This window comes from Protopterus annectens, chromosome 2.part0 (genome assembly GCF_019279795.1).
Source record: "Protopterus annectens isolate FY-2018-M chromosome 2.part0, PAN1.0, whole genome shotgun sequence".
NCBI classification, from domain to species: Eukaryota; Metazoa; Chordata; order Ceratodontiformes; family Protopteridae; genus Protopterus; species Protopterus annectens.
In genome coordinates this window covers 119991457-120010641 of record NC_056728.1, presented here as the reverse complement: position 1 = coordinate 120010641, position 19185 = coordinate 119991457, and the positions used below count along the sequence as shown (strand labels likewise).

The 19185-nt window shown below is 40.4% G+C and overlaps 1 protein-coding gene across 2 annotated transcripts in view; it reads right to left on the bottom strand.

The window, feature by feature from the left end:
• Positions 1–19185, bottom strand: part of TRDMT1 (tRNA aspartic acid methyltransferase 1) — a 694418-nt gene that overhangs the window by 557673 nt on the left and 117560 nt on the right. For both annotated transcript variants that reach the window (XM_044060609.1, XM_044060610.1), the window contains exon 2: positions 9904–9980. In XM_044060609.1, the coding sequence (XP_043916544.1) occupies positions 9904–9941 (38 nt within the window). In that variant the 5' untranslated portion in view covers positions 9942–9980. The remainder of the gene's footprint in view (positions 1–9903; positions 9981–19185) is intronic.

Here is a 19185-nt window from a genome sequence, read left to right as displayed (position 1 = left end):
GCAGACGCCTGAAGGCTTTGGGCCAAAAGTGACTGGTATTTGGAACTGTTCATAATTCCCTCCACCTTGACTAAGGCCCCAGTTCCAGCTGAAGAAAAGCAACCTCAAAGCATGATACTGCCACCACCATGCTTCACGTGGGGATGGTGTTCTTTTGGTGATGTGAAGTGTTGTCTTTGCACCAAATGTACCTTTTTGAATTGTGGCCAAAAAGTTCAACCTTGTTTTCATCAGACCATAACACATTTTCCCACATGCTTTTGGGAGACTTGTATTGTTTTGCAAATTTTAGCTGGGCCTGGATATTTTTCTGTGTAAGAAAAGGCTTCTGTCTTGCAACCCAACCCCATAGTCCAGACATATGGAGAATAGGAGAGATTGTTGTCACATGTAGTACACAACCATTACTTGCCAGAAATTCTTACAGCTCCTTCAGTGTTGCTGTAGGTCTCTTGGCAGCCTCCCTGACCAGTTTTCATCTTGCCTTTTCATCAAGTTTGGAGGGATGTCCAGTTCTTTGCAATGTCACTGTTGTCTCATATTGTTTCCACTTTTTGATGAATGTCTTCACTGTTTTCCATGGTATATCCAATGCTGTGGAAATTTTTTGTACCCTTCTCCTGACTGACACCTTTCAACAAGGAGATCCCCTTGATGCTTTGTAAGTTCTCTCTCTCTGCGAACCATGGCTTTTGCAGTAGCAGGCAAATGAGTAAATGTCAGGAAAATCCTATTAGGACAGCTGAACTTTATCTGGGGTTAATTAGAGTCTCTTTAATTGATGGCAAGTGTGTACCCAAGAAAACTGAATAATGCAATTAAAGCAAAAGGTGCTTCAACGATTTATTAGTTTAAGGGTGTGCACACTTATGCAACCAGCTTATTGTATGTTTTTTATTTTTTTTATTTCTTGTTAACAGGGAAAGCCCGACTTGCAACAAAGCCAATTTTCAACAGAGGCCCAGAGGAGAAACGCTCCAAACATGTCTTTGTAACATCTTTATATTTTTTCCCCTAACAGATTTGTTTGTTTCTCAATTGAATTGTACAAGTTATAGGTCACACTAAAGGTGGGAAAAGTTTTGAAATGATTTATTGTGGTCTCATTTTTTTATATTACAAAAATTTGACATTTTAACAGGGGTGTGTAGACTTTTTATATCCACTGTACATATAATATAAAAAGCTGCCATTTTGCAGTTTAACATAAACCAAGTGGAATTTACAACGGTGACTTATATTAGCTAAAACATAACCTTGGGTCCTGCAAACTGCAAAATAAATTACAAACACTCACCTTATTTAGCAGCAACAGCTATGATTTCTTTAAATAAAGGCATTCAGGTTTAGAAGGCCACCCATCACCTACTCTGTATCAATCCCTATATCACTAGGTGGATTGCAAACTGGCTCACAGATAGAATCCACAGTGTGAAAGTAGTTAACTCCAAGTCAGACTGGCGATTAGTCACGAGTGGAGACCCACAGGGTTCGGTCCTGGGATCTCTCCTGTTTGGTATCAATTCTCTGAAGTCCAGGCCAACATGAAGGGACTCTGGCTTACAAAGTATGCATTGGGAGCTATTATTAATTCCCCAAGTGATGTTGACATCCTACAGAATGGCCTCACTGTGACCAATGACTGGTGTCAGAACCATGGCCTTAAGCTCAATGTCAAAACATGTGTCATCCCCCTTTGGGAAAAACCCAGTTTCCATGAATTACCACATTGATGGTAGTCCACCAAACACAGAAGACGTTATAAGAGATCTGGGAACACAGGTCGACAGCAACCTCTCTTTTGATCACCACACTGCCACTGTGGTCAGAAAGTCCTTCTATGTGGCACATCTCATTACTAAGGGTTTTGCATCCAGGAAGAAAGAGGTCATTGTCTCCCCCTCTACTCTTCCCTCATTAGGCCAATCATAGAGTACAATGCCCCATTTGGCATGTACCTCACTAGACACCTGCAACAATTGGAGAGGCTGCAAAAGTACCTCACAAAGAGGATCCTAGGCCTTAAACACTTGTCCTATATGGACAGACTCAAAAAACCCCAACTATTCTCTGTCTCATATTGCATAATTAGAGGCGATCTCTGCTTGACTTACAAAGCCATGTCTGACCCAGCTCTATTAGAAATGCTACAGCTAAAGAAATCCAAATCCCTCCGCACCAAATGCTCCAGAGACCTCAACCTCATTACCACAATTAACAGAACATGCTGGAGGGACAGGTTCATAACCCACAGACTGCCCATGCTATGGAACAGACTTCCCATACATGTCAAGCAGAGCACCTCACTGACCCTCTTCAAGAGAAATCTTGATGAGTGGCTGGGAAACAGAAAATTCACGCCGGGGATAACACCAGTGGCTCTAATTGACAGAGGCACTGGAACAAGGATGGGTCGCACTATGCCAGGGTAATCCTATGGCTAGACTTGTAAAGGCCCCAGGGTCATTAGCCTAGTACACACCTATGAACCTATGAAAGGAAAAGCTCCAGGTATTTCAAAAGAAATTATGACTCTAATAATGGTACACAACTACTCATGGACTGGTATCATTTATATCACAGGATATAATCTAATCACAGGATAAAATCTAAAACAGTACTTTAAAAGGCAATGGATGTGTACTTGCTCTAATCCTGACTAACTCTGGCAATATACATGTGTTAAACAGGTATTTTGGCCATCCCTACATTGCTTCCTAATTGTTAGTCTATAACAAATCAGATTTATATACGACAGAATGAATGCCTTTTATCCTATGAACTGTATTTGTAACAGTGCTTTAACTTGTTTAATATAACATTTTAATATTTTTTCTGTATGTATGTATGGAGCTTTTCTCCCGGGGCCTCCACTGAAAATGGACGGGTATCCAGTTGGACTATCTCAGTCAACAAATGTAAAATAAAATAAATAAATAAATAATGGAACTACAAGCCACACCCTTTTCCACATTCTTCAGTGCAACATATGGGAGGATAACACCAACAATTCCACTTGACAACAACAATCATCACAGCACAACTCCTTGCACTAATTCAGGGAAAATTAAGTGGGTTGAAAGTTTTTGTGTGTCAGAAAGAGAAGATCCACAGCTGTAACAAAAAGTGATGGGACAATGGATATTCTTACCTGGTCCTTCTCATCAAAAAGAATAAGTGCAACAGGAAAATGCTTAAAGCTGAGCATTAATGCCCAGTACCTAATCTTAGAATGCTTGAAGCAGGTTATAAAGCCACCCTTCTTCAAAGTCATCTAAAGAAAGCTCTACTCCAAAAAGCAAAAGATATTTTTGATTTAAAAAATAAGTCAATTATTCACATTTTAATTATTTCTTATGACATATGCAATCATGCATTTATACAAATTAAATAAAACCATATTGACATATTTTCAGTTACAAACATTAGACATTACATATAATCTTATACAGAGTCATTGCCAGTCAAACATTACATAGCTCTCTCAATTCCTGCCTTTTCTTAAATGTCATTTCTTCTCCAAAAGATTATTCTGCATGTATTGTTTCCACAATTCCTATTTCTTCTATGAAATTTGCTCCTATACTTTTCTAAAAATCACACTTCTAGTTCTTTTATCTCTATTATTATGTTCAATACTTCTAGTATGGTTGGTTTAGACTCTGATTTCTATTTTCTAGTAATTGATTTTTTTGGCAGCCACCAAATTAAACTCAGCAACGTCTCACTATGCCTAAGCAATTCCGTTTCTGATTCACAGCTCAAAAAATAATTTCTTTAATTGCACCAATTTGATAACCCAGTATTTCTGACAAAGTAGTATGCAGGGAATTTTTAAAATCTGCCAAATCATTACACTCCCAAAAAATATGTTCCCAATTAACTCTTTCTTCCCCATCAAACCTCCAACATTTGCAAACAACCTCAGGAAAAATCTCTACAGTCTGCTTGGGGTATAAAATACCTATGCAAACACTGCTAGGCAAAAATCTTGAACACTCTATACATTTTGTTGCATATTTAGATGCCATACATACATCCTTTTGTTTTGTCTTTGTGAACTGTTTATCCAATCTCTCTCCTCAATCCTTTCTAACCTCTTCTTATCGATTCATATAGCTATGATGAAATATTTTACATGCACAAATTATTCCTTTTTCAAAAGCTGCTTCTGTTCTAGATTCTAATAAAAACTCTATCAGTGGTGGTCCTTTCTCTTTGCCTACAGTCTGATATCAATCACTGATAGGGAAGGCAGTCTCGTTATTCTCCTTAAGGATCTGCATTCAAAATCCCAGTCTCTGCATTTCCTGAGCATCTCACTATTTCATTATCATCCCTTTCTACTCTGAATTATAGCTTTCTGGTCATGCTGTGAATAGGAGCCTTAAGTGTAAAGCTCTGAAATACCCCTTCAAATCAACTAATCCCAAACCACCTTGTCCTATTGGAAGGATTGACTTACCTAATTGACTCTTGACCTCCTCCCCTCCCAGATAAAGTCCTTCAGCTCTTTATTAATGGCTATCCACAACATCTCCAATGGTTGATAAAAATATGCCTGACCTGTGTATACACCTAAAGGGACTATAACGATTTTTCCTGCTTGTATCCTGCTATCCATATCAATAAAACACAGCCTCCCATTTCCTCCATTTTTTTATTCTCTTTTGTTTTGCATCTCCCATGCTACCTTATCTGTCATAACAAAATGCCTTTTAAACCCATACTCCTAAAAACTTCTTTTTATCATGTCCCTATAAATATAGGCATTGCTGAACCAATTTGTGTGTGGGTACATAATTTACTGCTATTATCTTTGTTTTATCTTCATTCATTTTGTATCCCAGAAAAGACCTGAAGCTGTCTCAGAATGTTCCACAACACTGAAATGTCCTTTTGGATTTGTCAGATACAAAATAATATAATCCACAAAAAAGCAAACTTTTCTTGATTACCATACCAATTACATACTTGAATTTCCCAGTCCCTTATTTTCTGGGCCAATGGTTCTAAAAATAATGCAGATAAAAGGAAAAGAGGTCAACCCTGCCTGGTTCCTCAGTTAAAACAGAATTTATCAGAAAGGAAAGCCCCACCCCCACTTTACTTTAATCCACCGATCCTTCATATATGCTCTGAATTAACCTTAGTATTGTGTCAGGGAACTAAAATTTTTCTATTGCCCTAGCCATAAAATCCCAGCTTACTCTGTTGAATGCATCAAGATCCACAAACAACAGTGGTATTTTCTTGTACTCTACTTCCCTCTGGATCATCACTGTTCTATTAATCTTGTCAAATGTTTGGCATCGCCTTTGCCATTCTTTTAGCCATTACAGAGAAATACTTAATAATCATGGTTTAGAATCAAAACAGATCTACATGAAGCTGGATCTGATGGGGCTTTACCATCTTTAAGTATTACAGCCATCACAGTTTTCTTCCAGGATATAGGTGCAAACAAAACCTTCCATTTCTTTATGAATTTCTTCCTTCCTGGCTTCCAAATTTCCACAGGAATAATATCTACTCATGGGGACTTTCCTGTAGATTGGTTATATATCTCCATTTTTATCTCATCTCCTCCTATCCTAACAGTTAATAACTGAGTCTCATCTACCTCTATCCTTGGCATATTTAATTCCTCCATAAACATTTCCATTTCTACTTTTTCTTGATCGACACAGTTCTCTGCTTTACACTGCTTTTCATAAAATTTCTGAAATATTTCTAATACTTCTACAGGATCTCTGTTTATGTTCCAATATTTCACGTTTTTTGTTCCAAGGAAGACATTACGTGTAAAAATCAGAAGAAAGTCTTTCCCTAAAAATGCCCACTTATAAACTGTGGGCAGTAGCAGGTTTGCATGTTCCTAAGTTTGGTGAATGATACCCATATTGGAAAATGGTGCCCATGCAGTCATCCAGCTTCTACATGAAGGTATGGCTTGATAGGAAAAGATAGCATCTGAATTATTCCACACATTGGGAGTCAAAAACTGTGATACATGTAAGTTTGACTTCAAAACTGTTTAAAGGCAACAAGCAACTTAGCTTACAGCATATTTGAAGTTACTTGTTTTGAATAAGAAAAATGTACATCTCGACTGTAAGGAAAAGCTTAGTTAACAAGCAAGTGACAATACTTAGCATACAATCCAGTGAGGTGAAAATGTTAATCACCTGTGACAGTAAACATTTAAAATCTGGTTTATTACTCATGCTTTTTATGGCACAAAGTTTCTAATCTGAAAAATATAGTATGATTTAGTCTGCAATAAAAACAAAGCAGGATCTAAATAGATGTTAAAACTGGGGAAAAAGTACAAAATAAAAAAAAATACCTTTAGACCTGATGGATCTGATTTATGACATGAGAAAATGCTGTCCTACTAGACTGGAGTCAAATGTTATGAATATCTCTTACGTACCTCAACAGACTCCTAACAAATCTAGATGTCTGCCCTATATAATATTTGAACAGGTGCATCACAGACTATACATTGTACCTGGTTAATAACAGCTGAGTTTGTGATGACCATGTCAGATGTCAGTGGGAAGTCTCCTACAAATGGAAGACTTAACAGCTCTTACAATCATACACTGTGGGACCAAGTGCTTGGTTGGAGAGTGTCTCAGAGTGGATGTGTTGTCCATGAGTGAAGGGTAGTTTCTATATGGAACTTTGGACTGTCTCTAAAGACAGCTGCACAAAACAGTGGTACTAAGAACAATGTCCCAATGCTTTTTTTTTAATGATATGGGTTATACCCTCTAGTATAGGGGTTTATTGGTGACAAAGTAGAATTCCTCTTTGGCATCATTGTTTTTTTGCTGTGCAGTATTGACCAATGTTTTCTCTTCTATCAGCTCTGTAGGGAAATGAAACCATCTGTAGCACATCTGAGAGAACTTGGCTGCTGTATCCTTTCATCAAAAGACAATTTGTGATGTCAAGAGCGTTGTTCAAAATCATTCTCATTAGTCTAAATCATCCAGACTCTAACAAATTCCTCATAGGGTAGGGAATTCACTAACTATGGAGGATGGGCAACAGATGCTTAACAGCAAGTTTGGACAGCTGCAGGATTCCTCTTTAGGGTAAATGGTGTCATTCCTAATGTACAACAAAATAACCAAAATTCTACTGATGCTTTCTGTACTTCGGCCCCAAACATTCTTGATGGAAGTATACAAATAAGCAAACCAAGCAAACCACATTTATTACTAGAAATGAAAAACCATCACACCACTAAAAAAATCTAGAGTTGCTCAATAAAGCACCGACTATCATGTAGATAAGAGGGCAAAGACTGAACCAAACATTGAAAATTAACATCAATAACAATGTCAACTCTCTCTAAAAGGACTCCTACTTGAGAAGCTATAGGTCTCCTAGGTGAGCTTTGGAGGCATTTGTGTATTTTTGGAAAGTAATAAAAAGTGGCACTCAAGGGTTTTACCAGTTAAATGTGACATACTGGTATCTAGTAAAATACCATTGTTTACGACTTGTTCAAGTAGTTTAGCTAAATCAGTGAACATTACTTAAAATATTATATTGCAACTTAACTTATTCCTCAGTGTCATCAATGTAATTCATAAAGGCAAAACTGAGTTGCCTCAGGTGAAAAGAGACTCCCCACCAAATCATCATCATTCTCAGTCAGTAAGCAGCTAAGTAGTCAGCTGCGTGGATCCTGGAGTTAAGTTGTAAAAGGCTTCTGGCTCCTTTGTGGAAAGGAGGTACATACAATTTGTAAATCTCTTTACTGTGAAGGGAAAAACACTCTCTTATCCACCGAATATTGAGTAAATATATTTTTGAAATGGGGAGGGTACTGAAATCTGCCGGCAGCTGCCTTCCATTTGGCTTCTCCCCCACATTACTTTGCCTTTCTCCCACTGCTGTGGAAATCATGGGATCCACTCTATAGTCATTTTTCTCTGATATTTTACTAGTTTCTTCCTTTTGCAAGTTAAAACATATTGTAAACAGTGTTCCACTTCTTCAAATACCACTGATCTGTTTTTGTAATGCATCAGGAGAAGCTGAAACAAGTAAGGAATCACTTTCTTGTAGGATTCAAAAGCACATGTTGCCTTCCGCCATGTTCAAGGAGTACTTTTAAAAATTCTAAGGACCTGTTTAAGGCAACCTGTTTCCACTGTTGCTCTAAATTTTGGTGTTCAGTAGTAAAGGAAACAGAAAGTTTGGCAAGGTTTCAGTCAATAAATATTGCTGTAACAGAACTATAGTTTTAGAATAGTTCATTTCTATCTGCATATTTTTTTGAGGTAATGGAACAGTTTCCTTTTTAGTAAAAAAAGTCCTTCAAAGGCTAGCTACCATTTGGAGCTCAACGAGTGGCTGTGGAGAAATATTAAGTATTTTTCCAAATTACAAAAACACTTTTCACCATTTGACTCCACAAATGAAAGTAAAGACCAAATCATTCTACATACAGGTTTTTTGGAACTGTAACATTTCTATTTCAAAACTATCTAAAAGTAGTCAGTATCTCAGCTTACATCTCCTTCAAGATTACTAACTTTGAATAACAAAACTGCACATTTGCTGACAGTAAGGAAAGGTTTGACCAATCAGCAACAGGAAAATTAATGAAGAGACAATGGTAAGCATACTTCACAACATAGAGGATTAAGATCAAGTATCCAATTGTAACTTTGTTATTGTGAGTTCGAGACATGGATGCTAAAAAATCTCCCCCTCAAGAACCAAGCTTGAGAAGTGAATCTTGCCATCTATGTTGAGAACACATAATATTTGGTTACAGTTAGAGATCCAATCGTAATTCTTTGTAGTGCATAAAGATTTATCTGCTCCATGTACTACTAGTTACAAAAAAAAATGTGCAAATGTTTTACTGGTTTCCAAAGCCAGTAAAGCACTTTGTGAATGCTGTCAAACAGACAACAAGACACGTTAGGGGATAAACAAAATCAGGGCCAGATTGTAGGAATAGTCAGCACACAGAAATTAAACTATTTTGATTTCTGCCTCTGTCCGTTATGGCCGGCACTGTCATTTCTTAGTGCAAGACCTGATCTTAACAGAGCTTGCAGGGTGCTTAATTGTTAAGATTGGATCTCGCTTAACTAGTTTCTCTTTTCCTGATACTGGAGAATAACCACAGAGCTCCATGCAATACAAATATTTAAAATTCAGTTCATTATTCATGACCTAAACTAGCAGAGTTTGTAATGAAGAAATTTAGTTTGCTTCACTTTGCAACAAAAGTGAAGTTAGATCTAAACACTAGTTAAATTAGAGTTTATGCACCCTAACTTTAAAAACAGTACTTTACAAATAATCTTAAAGATATTCTTGCATAAACAATTAACATTTATGGAAGGGAGGTAAGGCTTCTTTTGTTCAGTCAGCTCTATTATATGTACATTATAAAGTTTTTCTGGAAGGATACCCATGTTCCATGTTTCCTAGAATACTTGTGTTAAATAGGAGCAATAACCTGTGTGTTTTGAATTTTCAAATGCAATTAAAAACTCTCTTCTGTGACCTAATACTAGCTGCAGTATGCCTTGTGCAATGCATCCCCAGAGTGACTTCTACCACTTTAGTGCCAAAACTGAGGCTTAGATCAGAAAACACAATGTTGAGGTTGGAAACTGGCCATGTCTTTGCTGTGAAAAAGGGACTGGTACTTCACTGCAGAAACATCACCGATTGCTAAGAAGTGGAGTCTGTTACAAAACTCTCTGTAAAATTCAACAATTTAAGTACAGGACTTCCAAAATACAAATGACACTATTTAAATAAAAACATTTAAAATATGATGAAACTAGCTATATGAGGTTTGTATTGTTCTCAATATGAAACACAAAGACATTTAAAAGGATAAAAAAATATCCATACCTCGTAAATGGCTGACATGGTGGACTCATTAGTATCATATCAAATGAGAGTTTGTTGAATTCATCTAATGAGATGCCCTGTGTGATGACACAAACATTTTTTGTTTAATGATATACAACATGATATCAACAGTTGTCATAGTAATTAGTACTGGTAGCCAGGCATACAATGTATTAAACTGTGGCAAACTAAAATAAATATTCTGGGTTAACAGCACTTTATTTTGGCAGCCTGCTGCTTATTTGTTATGCAGGATGACAAATTAGTTTATTTTTTGTGAGCCATTCAGAGCTACCCTACTCAGATTCCAAAAATGAATTTTACTCAGGGCAGGACACTGCACTGAGACACCAAAACATATCTGTAAAATGTTACTTTAAACCGTCTTCCTTTAACTTACTTTATAAATGATTAGTAGTATCTCCACAAAAGTAATCAACATTACCTTATTTTAAAAATGAGAATGAGCAACTTTCAATAGCTACTATTAATCTTCTTAACAAGTGAGCCAATAACACCCATCTGCCATATGAAATAATCTAATCAACTTTTTTTTCCCAAGCTGGCTGTCAACATTACAGTACTTCACTATTTTCTGTATATTTTACTACCACAGTTTACTGCTGTGGGCTAACAGGAAGTGTCCAGTGATCTATTTTGATACTAAAAAGCCACTGCCAAGATATATCTTTCTGCAGTCTTAAATAAACATGACTCAGTGGGATATAATAAGATACATTAGAAGTATCAACACCGCATTTCACATTGACATGGAATGAAGGACTACACAATGCTACTAGTTATTTTCCCCTTTCTGTTAAATTTCCATATAAAGACTTTGCACTGCTTTAGCCATCTAAACAATACATCTACAGGAAACTATTAACTACCATTTCCTAATTTAACAGTCTCAGTTGGCAAAGTCCTAGAGCAACAAAACACCAAAGGAGAAACAGCTGCTGGAGCTACAAGCATTAATGCCTGAAAATGAGTTTGAACTAATGACAGAAGTGGCCAAAATGGAGCCATTTTTGAATTATGCATAAGAAAAAGAAGTTATGTCTTACCGTAACATTCCATCTGTATTGTTGATCCTCGTTCAGTCATTACGTATGGGTATCGGTTCCGAGCTCGGACCCAAGCCGGCCATTTTTCAAGCTCGCGAGCTAAACTCTTACCCACAATTCCCCTCTCCCTGTTACCTCAGATTGAGTTTGCAAGTTAAAGAAGGTAGAGGCTTCCTCTGGTCAAATAACTGGATGGTGAGATCCACTAGAAACCACAGGAGGGGGAAGGAGGGAGGGTCGTAATGACTGAACGAGGATAAACAATACAGATGGAACGTTATGGTAAGACATAACTTCTTTATCTGATATTGTTAATCCTTGTTCATTCCTTACGTATGGGACAGAGTCCCCAGCTACCTCTATTCCAGGGAGGCTCTCATGGAAGGACATTCCTGAGCACCAAGAAAGATGCTCTTCCCCTGGAGGCCAAATCCAATTTGTAATGATTGATGAAGGTATGAGGCGTAGCCCAAGTTGTAGCTGCACAGATGTCATGTAAAGAAGCTCTGGCATGGAAGGCAGCAGAAGTTGCCACCGACCTTGTTGAATGAGCTTTCATGGTAGTAGGCAACGAGATGTTACGCTGTGTGTAAATAACGGTCACACAGTCCTTCAACCATCTAGCTAATGTGACCTTAGCAACAGCCGATCCTAATCTAGGTCCAAAAAAGGCCAAAAATAACTGGTCAGATTTACGAAAGGGTTTAGTCCTGTTTAGGTAAAAGTGGATTTGCCTGTGTATATCAAGGGTATGTAAGCAATACTCTCCTCTGTTTGAATGGTTGGGAAAGAAAACTGGAAATTCGATGGCTTGATTAATGGACATTTCAGAGATCACTTTAGGCAGAAATGACGGATTAGATCTTAGAGACACTCTATCTCTATGAAAAATCAAGTATGGACTCTTGATACATAAAGCTTGAAGTTCAGAAATACGTCTGGCAGAAGTAATCATGACCAAAAACAAGGTTTTCCATGACAAATACTTGAGATCGCAAGAAGAGGCTGGTTCAAAAGGTGCCACTGTCAGAGCTTGTAGAACAAATGATAAATCCCATGGTTGAATAGGTTCTCTAAAAGGTGGCTTCAGATAATTCACACCTTTTATGAAGGTCTTGCACAAATTATGGGACATAAGGGAGGACTCTTGGACACCCTCATGAAAATTAGAAATTGAAGCCAAATGTACTCTAATGGTAGAGACCGACAGACCCGACTGAAACAGGTCGGCCAGATAGTCTAGTATTATCGACACTGGTGCTGAAAAGGGGTCTACTCGTTTATCTTTCAGCCAACAGGTAAATCTTTTCCACTTGCTCAGATAAGTAATTCTAATGGAGGACTTATAAGAACCAATGAGAATATCATGTACTGGTAAAAAAAGATCATTCTGCCTGGCAATCAAGGGAACTGGAGTAGCCAAGCCGTTAGCTTCAGGCTGTTCAGGTTGGGATGAATCAGGTTCTGTGGGTGGGAGATCAACTCTGGGATTGGATGGAGGATCCATGGTCGATCTAGTAGGTGAGGCCAAAGGAATGGGAACCAAATCTGTCGTGGAAAATATGGTGCTATGAGGATTACCTTGCTCTTCAACCGCCGGGCTTTCTTCAGAAACTGGGGAATGAGAGGAAAGGGCAGAAATGCGTAGAGAAGAACTGAGGGCCAATCGTGGACTAGAGCATCCCTGGGTGACTGTCCCGGAGGGGGAATCAGGGCGAAGTAGTTGCTGCATTTGTAGTTTGCCGGGGATGCAAAGAGGTCGAAGCAAGGACGGCCCCAGCAGTGGAAGACCTCCGCTGCTATCAAGGGATTCAGGGACCACTCGTGAGGTTGCAACCACGTTGGAACTCCATGGAATGTGTGTTGCTAGAAGAAAACGGTTGGTAGCCACTGCCCATTGCCATATCCTCATGGCCTCTCGACAAAGAGGGTAAGATTTGGTTCTACCTTGCTTGTTGATGTACCAGACCACCGCCATGTTGTCTGATTGAATTTCAATTGTCCTAGACGGCAGCAGGGGATGGAATACTTGCAATGCCAAAAGCACCGCCCTCAGCTCTAGAACATTTATATGCAGATGGGCCTCTGGTTGGAACCAAGTGCCTTGGACTGTCTGTCCCTGACATATCCCCCCCCCACCCCATCACGGAGGCTTCCGTGGTCACTGTGGCCTTAGGTTGCTGGGGGGGGAAAGGGCCGAGACCATTGAGAGAGATTGTGTGTCATCCACCAATTTAAATCCTGTTTGCACCAGTGGGTTACTCGAATCATGGCTGAAAGAGGATGCTGAAAAGGATACCATTTGGTGAGCAGTAGCCATGGTAGAAGCCTTATGTGAAACCTGGCCAGGGGAACAATGGTGATGGAGGCTGCCATGGAACCCAACAGCTGTAGAACCGAGTGAGCCATGGATTTTTCCTTTGAAAGGATTGGAATTAGTTGTTGCTTTGTCCTTAAAATTCTGTGCTCTGGAATAGCAGCTCTGCAGTTTTTTGTCTCCAAGATAACTCCTATGAATTCTGTCGACTTGAGATTGGATTTCTGCTAGTTTATGGTTATGCCTAGCCTTTGAGCAGCGAGGAGAGAGTATGCCAGGGCTTTTTCCAGTAGATGTCTGGTGGGGGCAGAAATGAGCCAGTCGTCTAGGTACGGAAACACATGGAATCCTTGAATTCTCAAGTGAGCTGTGACAACTGTCATGCACTTTGTGAACACTCTGGGGTCTGTAGAGAGTCCGAAGGGCAGTACTTTGAACTGGTAGTGACTGGCTCCCACGCGGAAGCGCAGAAAACTTCTTGATGGCCTGTCCACCTTTATGTGGTAGTACGCATCTTGAAGATCTATAGAGCACATCCAATCGTCTTTTTCCAAAAGCGGGAGGATAGACTGTATAGTGATCATCTGGAATTTTTGTACTCGCACAAACTTGTTCAATACACTGAGGTCCAAAATTGGTCTCCAGTCCCCGGTTTTCTTTGGCACCAAAAATAGTCTTGAGTAGAATGCGGATCCTATCTGGTCTGGAGGGACTATTTGGATGACTCTTTTTTAGCAGCTTTTCTATCTCTAGTGCTGCTTCTTCCCTTTGACTGGGTGGAATGCTGGGAAGATATTTTGAAGGGATGGGACAAAGATCGAAGGGGATATGATAACATCTGGTTATGATCCTTTGTACCCAAGAATCGGTGGTGATGGTTAGCTAGGCAGAAGGGTACAAGGAGAAACGTCCCCCAACCACCTCCAGAGGAAAGGAGTTGGGCCACTCTTCAGAAGTGCTGGTAGGATTGACCAGGGAAAGAATCCTTGGAACCCTGGTTATGTGGTTCCCTCCTCTGCCCCGAAAGGAGCGTCTTCCCTGTGAGTTATCCCCCCCTCTGCCTCTGGGGGAGAACTCGGCCTGTGTGCACTGAGATTTCTTGAACTATATCTTCCCACTCTTTTGGTTTTGGGAGAAAGCACATTGAGAGGAAGAATAATGAACACCTATGGCAGAAAGAGTCTTACCGTCTTGTTCCCATCTGGCCAGTGTGCTTTTAACTTTGTTCCCAAACAACAAGGAAGACTTAAAAAGGTTCCGCGAAGTTGCACAAGTGCATCCAGGCGTGTCATCTCTAGACCGCAGCTGAACCCACCGCTCTAGCTGCTCCTTCTGATGAGTGAGATATCAATCGCATAGAGGAGTTAGATATAGACTCAATGGTGGCCAGCTGAGAGGCCACTTTGTCATGGACCTCATCAACCAATGCACCAGCCAAGATTTCAGATAGCTCAGAAACCAGATCCCTTTGAAGCCTGGTAAAATGTGCCATATAATTCAGGGACCTGATAGCAAAGGTTGCTGAAGCAAAAGTGAGCTTCCCTATTCTGTCCTGGGCCCAGGACTCTCTGTTAGGTGGATGGACAGTCTGGCTTTCTTCTTCTGCCAGATCGTTTTTTGTTGCAGCTGCCACCACCAAAGCATCTACAGGAAGACCTTTGGACCAATGGGGATCTGAAGCAGGAGGGGACAAGATCTTATCAGGCCTCCAGGGAATAGCTTCAACAGTATCAGGGGCCTTCCAAGCAAGCTGCACGATGAACTTGACAAGTTCATTGGCAGGTGGAGTTAACCCAGGAGGTAGGGAGCCGGGCATGAAAAGCCTGCAGGAACACAGATTCCTCAGGGGTCAGATTAGAGGGTTGCCAGTCACCTCTCTGTTTCAGGGTTTCAAGGATAACACCAAAGGATACCTCAGAGGGTGACCACCCTCCCCCTCATCAAAATCTGTGTCTTCGGTGAGAGACTCCTCTGTGGAGTCCATGTGCTTCCTCTTACACAAACCTTTCCAGTGGACCTCCTCAGTGGGAGAAGCTGGGAAAGACAATGGAAAACAGGATTCCTGAGGGAATATGTCCTGAGGCCCTTGCACCCGGTGTCCGCTAGGTGCGACTTTTGAAACCAGTGTACCAGAGGAGGGCAGAGGTATAGACAGTCCGGTATCGCCAGCAGCAGCGAAAGCCTTCTCCATCAGCTGGAAGGCTGGTCCACCCGGAGAGGAGTGTATGTCAAGGACAGGGGGCACTCGTCCCCTAAGTGGCTCAGCCTGTCGGCTTAGAGTTCCTGGATGGCTGTGGAGCAGCAAGCTATGCGTATCACAGCTGACATCCTGGGTCATAGCAAAACTTTCCTGCCATGAAGGCAACTGCGGTTCCTTAGTGAGATCCATAAAGGGAACCGCAGAAGGGGGACACTGTACTATATCCATGGACTTCAAAGGGAATGAAGGAGGAGAATAAGAAGGTTTCTTTGGAGATGGGTGATCACCTCCCAAGGAAGGATGGTTCCTGGGGGGTGGAACACCTCTGGCCAAGAATGCCTGGTCCACAAGACGCAACACATCATGTTCAGACAGACTTCTAGTGGACCTCACAGAGACTGAGGGAGAAACAGGCCTGTCAACAAAAGAGGCAGACTCTGTGCACATCTCATCTGATCGCACAGAGGACAGCGGTGCCGAGAAAGACTAAACTACTGCAGTCTGCATCGAAGAAGTCATCGGTGCCAATGTCATTGTCTACACCGACACAGGGATCCGTGCCAAAGTGGTTGTCGGTGCTGAAACTGGACCTGACAAAACTGGAGTCAGTAATAAAGGCCTCGGTTCTGAGGAAGATCTTGGAGCCAAAGCGGTCAAGGTCTGTGCCGACTGAACGGTCGATGCCGATACAGTAGTAAAGGTCTGAACCGATGAGCCCCTCGGAGCTGATATGTAGAAGGCTGCAGGAGAGGACAGAGCTGAAATCACTAATGGAGCCAAAGGTTTGGTCACCGAAAGCACTGGGGCTGTCTGAGAGAGCTCCAGTGCCGAAATTTTAGCCTTTTTAGATTTTGGTTGTTGAGAGTCCCCAGCCGGGGACGAAGGCAAGGATTTAGCCTTAGTAGAAACATCCATTTTCTTATGGGCTTTAGGAGGAGTTGAGACCTCTGCCCCAGAAATAGCCTCAGAAAAGTGAGATTTCAGAAGTCCCTTCAGTATCAGCTTATTTTTCCTTTCTAACAAAGTTCTATTAGAAAAGTTTTCACATATACTACAAGGTGGTTCAACAGATAAATGGGAAGCTTCCAAACAATAAACACATAAAGAGTGTGCACCAGAAGTAGGCAGTTTGTCTCCACAATCAGAACACTGCTTAAACCCGGACTACCCCTTTTATCTGCCATATTAACACATAGAAAAGTGCCAACAATGATACAAGAGAGTACCCCGAAGGTATGGAAAAAGAAAAGGAAAGGGATTACCAATGATGGTAAGGAGAAATTACCTCGCGGTAAAAAGGGTAAGTAAAGGACAGAAAAAAACCTGAGGAAATTATGAACGCTAGATGCGATAGGGCAAGAGACAATAAAATATCAACTTTTCTGACAGAAAAGTAATTTGCAAAGTAATTAAACAATTGACTGTACTTAGCTCAAGAGAAGTAGCTTGATACAACCATATGGCAACGAGGCAAACGAAATCTGAGTTAACAGGGAGAGGGGAATTGTGGGTAAGAGTTTAGCTCGAGAGTTTGAAGCTGACGTGAGCTTGGAAAATGGCCGGCTCGGTTCCGAGCTCGGAACCGATACCCATATGTAAGGAATGAATGAGAATTAACAGTATCAGATCAAGCAATTCTCAGTGGCCCTTGACAGGCCCCCCAAAAAAACAGAAGTTATTAATTCTTCAAAAAATATTTAGCTAGATAGCTATATAGACAGACAAGAGAAAACAATAGCTTTGTACTTACTGTTATATCCATTCTGTCTTATTTTAGTCCAGTTCAACTTTTGGGCTGTTGGATCTGTTCAGATCCGACCTTGGCACCTTCTGTCAGAGGTATGGATACAGACTCTGGCTCCTCCCCTACCCACAATTCTCTCCTTCTGTCTGATTTACCACAGATTGAGTTTGTTGACTATTCTAATTATATGGATCAAGTATTATGGAATAGAAAAACAACAATCCAAATGCATTCCATGTTTATGAAAGGAGACATGGAACAAACAGACAGGGTCTTATTTGAGGTCTTCCCGAGTCCCAGAAGATGTAAATAGCAATCTGCAAGGGAAGGAGGAGGGTGGGATTTTGAACAGGATGAAAATGAGATAACGCAGGTCTAACATTATGGTAAGTACATAATTAACATATTCACTGCTGTCTATTTTCATCAGATTCAACATTTGGAACAGATTTCCAAATTGTCTAAAAGAACCTGGGTAGACTCAAGGAAAAACATCAAGGAGAATGGCAGAGCCAGAGGATCTGCGAGCTCTAGAATGTCCATTCAACTTATAATGAAATATAAAGGTGTGAACTTTTTTTTTGTTATTGTTTACAAATGTATGAACTGTTGACCGAATTGTTGATGCACAGATGTCACTAATAGGAACTCTTTTTGTGAATGCTGTAGAGGTAGCCATCGCTCTAGTGCAGTGAGCCTTAGGTTTTGAATGCAAAGGCAATCTTCAAGTTTTATTTATGAAAGAATTCAGTCTGCTAGCTAACTTTTGATATACATTCTGTCCTAGTTTCATTTTGGGAAAGGAAATGAATACTGTTCTGACTTTCTAATATCTTTGGTAAGGTGTAAGCAAAATCTGAGCTGTCTGTGCTCACCTAATATATGAACAGTGTGCTCATCCTTGATAGAGTTATTAAGAAAAAAACACAGGAAAGTCAATGTGGTGATTCAAATTTGTTTCAGATGAGACCTTTGGGAGAAAGGAAGGATTCGTTCTCAATGACACTCTATATCTTTGTGGAAGATGAGAAAGGGTAGCTTGCATGAGAGTGCTTGTAATTCTGAAACTCATCAAACAGAGGTAATGGCAATCAGGAAGTTGGTTTTCCAAGAAAGAAACTAAGTCGTATGAGGCTGCAGGCTCAAAAGTTTTTTTTTTAGCCAATGATTGAAGTAACTGCAATGTGATATCCCATGGAGGAACTGGGTCTCAAATGGGAAGTCTCAAGTTCCTTTAAGGACAGCTTTAGATACCCCGAGAGAAGCATTAAGATGAGTCATTGTGGCCTATGTGAAAATCTGAAATAGTAAACTTTAATAGTAAAATAACTGGAACCCTGACTAAAAAGTTCTGAAAGAAATCCAGTATTGTTGAAGAGGGGGCTAAAAAAGGGTGCAAGCATTTTGAAGGCACCCAAACAGGGAATCTTTTCTTCTGCTGTTATACGTCTTTTTGGTTGATTCTTTTTGAAAAGAGGAGATTATATGCACCACCAGAGAGGACACCCTGGCATCTCTGACTATCGGTTAAACTGGAGAAACCATGCAATCAGTTTTATGATCTGGAGATCTGGCAGAGGCATTCCAGGATGGGATCCATCAGCCAAGGTGGGTGCAGCAAATAAGGCCAAACAAAGGGGATCCATACCTGCTGGGGACAAAATGCAGCAATAAGGATCACCTTGGTCTTGCACCTTGTGGCTTTCTGTATGAATTTCATCAAGAGAGGTATCAGTGGGAAGGCATACAGAAGAGGTGCAGGACAAAAGTGGACTGGGAGTATCTCTTGGTGATTGTCCCTGAGAAGGGATGAGGGCAAAGTAATTGCTGCATTTGTTGTTTAGGTAGGAGGCAAACAGGTTGAAGCAAGGTTAGCCCCAGTGGCTGAAGATCTATGTTGCCACTGTTTGCTTGAAAGACCACTCGTGAGGTAATAGGACATACCTGCTCAACT